The 4,625-nt window shown below is 37.4% G+C and overlaps 1 protein-coding gene across 1 annotated transcript; it reads left to right on the forward strand.

Annotated features, from left to right (window-relative positions):
• The first annotated feature begins 1,579 nt into the window (after positions 1 to 1,579).
• On the forward strand, positions 1,580 to 4,625 carry LOC147276408 (amino acid permease 3-like). Its single transcript, XM_086252852.1, has 8 exons — positions 1,580 to 1,713; positions 1,815 to 1,947; positions 2,307 to 2,540; positions 2,627 to 2,720; positions 2,864 to 3,078; positions 3,192 to 3,349; positions 3,457 to 3,684; positions 3,868 to 4,625. The coding sequence occupies exons 1-8, from the start codon at positions 1,666 to 1,668 to the stop codon at positions 4,291 to 4,293; spliced, it is 1,536 nt and encodes a 511-aa protein (XP_086108978.1). The 5' UTR covers positions 1,580 to 1,665; the 3' UTR covers positions 4,294 to 4,625.

The raw sequence follows: 4,625 nt of genomic DNA on the forward strand, positions 1-4,625 counted from the left end.
GTATCAGAATTTTGTTTGGAAAGTTCTCGATTCAAATCCTCCATCTCTTAATTTTAGTGTGGAACACACCACCTTATGCATTCTAGTATGGGGATTGGGAGGGAGGGAGGGTGTACAATGCCCTATTAATTAGGGCTTCTTGGTGCTGTTTATGGTGGAGGGGGTGTCAGAAAGCATATATGTATAGAGTGGGGATTGCAAAAGCCTCCATGAATAGAAATGAGACCTGTCCTTTGAGATATATATGTTAGTCGTTGACTCCAGGAGAAGACTTCACGTTCCACATGTAGCAAGATTGAGATTTGGCAGGTATAGATATCTTCTCAATGTTGCCCATCTCTAGCTATTCCCAGTTTCCCCTAACAAAGAAAATTAAAAAACAAAAACAAAAAAGGTAACAACAAAAGGAATTGATATATAGTTATATATTGTTGCGCTTTTCATGTCCCAAAGTGGAAATTAAAGTTGACATCCTACCACTTACACATGCAACACAATGGAATTGAAATCTTAACAACCATCACTACACCAAACAAACAAAAAATGTATTCATTTTATTTGAGATATAAACAGAAGATACCTAAACCCTGGTGGTGAGTCATCTTTCTGATATCTGATGATCATGTTTTACTATGCTTGAGAGAGACTGAGAGAAAATTTACTGCATAATTAAGAACTAAAGCCCCACAAGTAAATAGATTATTATAGACTGCATGGCTTAAGCTGTAAAAAGAACTTTTACTGCTAAAGATTGATATCTCTATACAGGACTCTGTTCCCCACAAGTTAGTTTCCCCTTTTTTAATTTTATATATAGTCAGTGAATACTTCTGTTTTTGAGTCAATTTTTCCCATATAAAATAAGTCCTCAAATAATTGGCTATATATCTGCATTAAACTAAGTTCAGAAACCTTATGATGGCGCTTAGTTTGCACTTTCTGCTTTCAGTTATTAGTAATTTTGCCTTAATATAATTCCTTCTGCAGTTGTGGACTCTACTGTAAATATGCAAATTAATGCATGGTGTCATGCTTCTACTCTCAAGTACAAAATAAAATTCATCACACATAAATGTCTATAATTCTTTGTATATTATCCTATTTGGATGTCCATCTATACAGTACTGGTTTATTGTAAACTGTTAATTCAGTGGAACTACAACCTGTTTTGTGTATGTGCTTGTTTTATAGATATTTTTTTAACTCCCTTTATAATTATTCATTCCTGTTATGATGCCATGTTTCCAAAAAGTTAATTAGCAGACATCCATGGCCTAAAACAATATCATCCACAAAACAACTGAATTTTCCTGTTCTGCTACTAATTAAGTAATTACTTTTATTAGTGACTTGATTAATCGTAGTATTTTCCAAACACCATTCTGAGCTTTTGAACTTAATCTGATTCAAAGTGGAGAAATAATTTTGGAACAAGCACTAGAGGGGGCGTGTTACATGATTATTATTGTACCACCTTCTCTTCTATAGTACTGTAGTTCTGTTCAAGACCAAGTCATTTTCTTCACCTATAAAAACCCACATGATCACATTTTTAGACATCCATCACCATCACCTTCACTTTCTCTTCTCCTCTCTCCCCCTCTCTCTCTCTCTCTCTCTCTCTGATTTTCTGAAAACCAGTTCTGCAATCTTGAAGGTGAAATAATGTTGCCAAGGAGTCGAACTATGCCAAGCAGAATCCACCATGGGGCTGTGAGAGAGATCACCTTAGTTTTTCATTTCTTAACTTCTTCTTCATAGTAATATTTCCTTTTCTTGGTGTATTTATTTATTTCCATTTCAATTAATTTCAGGTAGAAGAGAGGCATGACATCAGGCACTATTTGCAAGTGGAAGTCCAACCCAAAGCCAGTGAGTCTGAAGCCATAAACCTTCAGTCCAACTATTCCAAATGCTTTGATGATGATGGTCGCTTGAAGAGAACAGGTAGCTACACATTACCCAATTTAGCATTTCAGGTCTACCTTCAATTAATGAACTTAATTTTTAACTTGAACTATATATGTTGAAGTACATCATGCAAGACTCCCATTATTATATTACTATTTTCAATATTATATTGCTAAACTCAACATTTGGGTAGAGAAAGTGACATATGGTCTCAATAGGTTCAGTTGTATAAGAATATAAGACATATATATATATATCATGCATAAGATGCTTTCTGCAAAGCAGAGTTGTCTCAGCAGGACCAACTTATGAAATATATGATAATTTGATATCAAGTAATTAGTACCTTATATACTTATAGTTCAATATATAATAACATGGTGGTGCTGGTGCAGGAACTTTTTGGACTGCAACATCACATATTATAACTGCAGTTATAGGATCTGGAGTTCTTTCCTTGGCATGGGCAATAGCACAGCTTGGTTGGGTTGCAGGACCAACTGTCCTGCTGCTTTTTGCCATTGTCAATCTCTACACTTCCAATCTCCTATCCATGTGCTACCGGGCTGGAGACCCTATCACGGGACAAAGAAATTATACCTACATGGATGCTGTCAAGGCCAACTTAGGTAAGTGATCAGTGTTCTCTAGCTATTAGTTTCAACTACGGAAATTATACTCTTGCTTATGGTGATGTCATTATTTGGATCTGCAGGAGGAAGAAAGGTCATGTTGTGTGGGTTGGTCCAGTACATTAATCTATTTGGTGTAGCAATTGGGTACACCATAGCATCATCTGTCAGCATGATGTGAGTTACCAGAGTAGATTAAATTCATGTACTTTTGTTTTCTGTTTTTGAAGCTTACTAGTTTGTAACACAAATTTACATGATAGCAACATCACTGAACCGCCTATGTGATGGAAAGTTCTAACAAATGATTTACTTATTAGGGCAATAAAGAGATCAAACTGCTATCATAAAAGTGGAGGGAAAGATCCATGCCACATGTCAAGCAATGGGTATATGATAACATTTGGAATCATAGAGGTGATATTTTCTCAGATCCCAGATTTTAATCAAGTATGGTGGCTCTCAATAGTAGCAGCCATTATGTCATTCACATACTCCTCTGTTGGCCTTGGACTTGGCATTGGCAAAGTTGCAGGTTGAACTAATAATCTTATGCACCGTTATGTTCATGTAATTGTGGTTTTGACGTGACCAAATAATCTGTTATATAGTCTTTTCAAGCTGCAACTTTTGTTCTATTTATGTCAGGAAATGGGGGATTTAAAGGAAGCCTATTGGGAATTAGCATAGGGACAGTAACTCATGCTGGGACAGTCACTTCTACACAAAAGATGTGGAGGAGTATGCAAGCTCTTGGAGCTATTGCCTTTGCTTACTCTTATTCTTTGGTCCTCATTGAAATTCAGGTACTTCGAATATTACATATTTAGCAAATGCAACAAATATGATTATCAGCTTTTTATTGCAGCGCGCATCTGAATGTTAATACTCGAAAAATTGCTGCCCTCTGCAGGACACAATAAGATCTCCTCCTGCAGAACATAAGACCATGAAGAAAGCAACTGTATTCAGCATAACTCTCACCACAGTGTTCTATCTACTCTGTGGATGCTTTGGCTATGCAGCCTTTGGTGACCTCGCCCCAGGAAACCTCTTGACTGGCTTTGGATTCTACAACCCCTACTGGCTACTAGACATTGCCAATGTTGCAATTGTTGTCCACCTTGTTGGTGCATTTCAGGTATGCCCTCTCACCAAAGAACCTTGTCAATACGGTAATACCAAAAAGGAAAAGTTTTTGCTTACTAGACAGTCTGATTTGCTATGTTACCTGACTGTCAATCTAGACCAAAGTTATCGAAATTAATATTTTGACAGCATAACATGTACCCTATCACAAAGTTCTAAACTTATGAACCTGCAGGTCTTTTCCCAGCCATTATTTGCATTTGTAGAGAAATGGAGTGCACAGAGGTGGCCAAAGAGTGACTTTGTAACAGCAGAGTATGACATACCAATCCCCTTCTATGACGTGTACCAACTCAATCTGTTTCGCTTAGTATGGAGGACCATATTTGTTATCATAACAACCCTCATATCCATGCTCCTGCCTTTCTTCAACGACGTTGTTGGAATACTTGGAGCCTTTGGATTCTGGCCATTGACAGTTTACTTCCCAGTTGAGATGTACATTGCTCAACAGAAGATTGGGAGATGGACCAGCAGGTGGCTTGCGCTTCAGATACTTAGTGCGAGTTGTCTCTTTGTCTCCATAGCTGCTGCTGTTGGCTCTGTGGCTGGAGTGGTTCTGGATCTCAAGACTTATAAGCCCTTTAAAACTAGTTATTGAAGACTCATGCTTTTGTGGTTTATACATTAGAAATTTGTGGTATATATTCAGTGACTGCTGCTGTGTGAGAGATGGATTAGAAAAAGAAGAAGAAAAACAAATGTTGAAAAGAGTTCCAGTAAGGAATAAGAAGTACAACTTTTACATTAACTCCCTCCATGTTCCATTCAACTTCATGCATTTCCTTCTATAATTTCAGGAATTGGGTAATTCTCATGTTTTGCATCTTTTTCTTAGTAAACCAGCAAGATGAACCGAAACTCATTGTGGCTTTAGTAGCACAGGGCCACATGCAGCTGAGCTCAGAGGCCTTAGTGGCAACTGTCAGTCAG

The sequence above is a fragment of the Dryas octopetala genome, chromosome 8 (assembly GCF_963921425.1).
Source record: "Dryas octopetala chromosome 8, drDryOcto1.1, whole genome shotgun sequence".
Lineage (NCBI taxonomy): Eukaryota > Viridiplantae > Streptophyta > Magnoliopsida > Rosales > Rosaceae > Dryas > Dryas octopetala.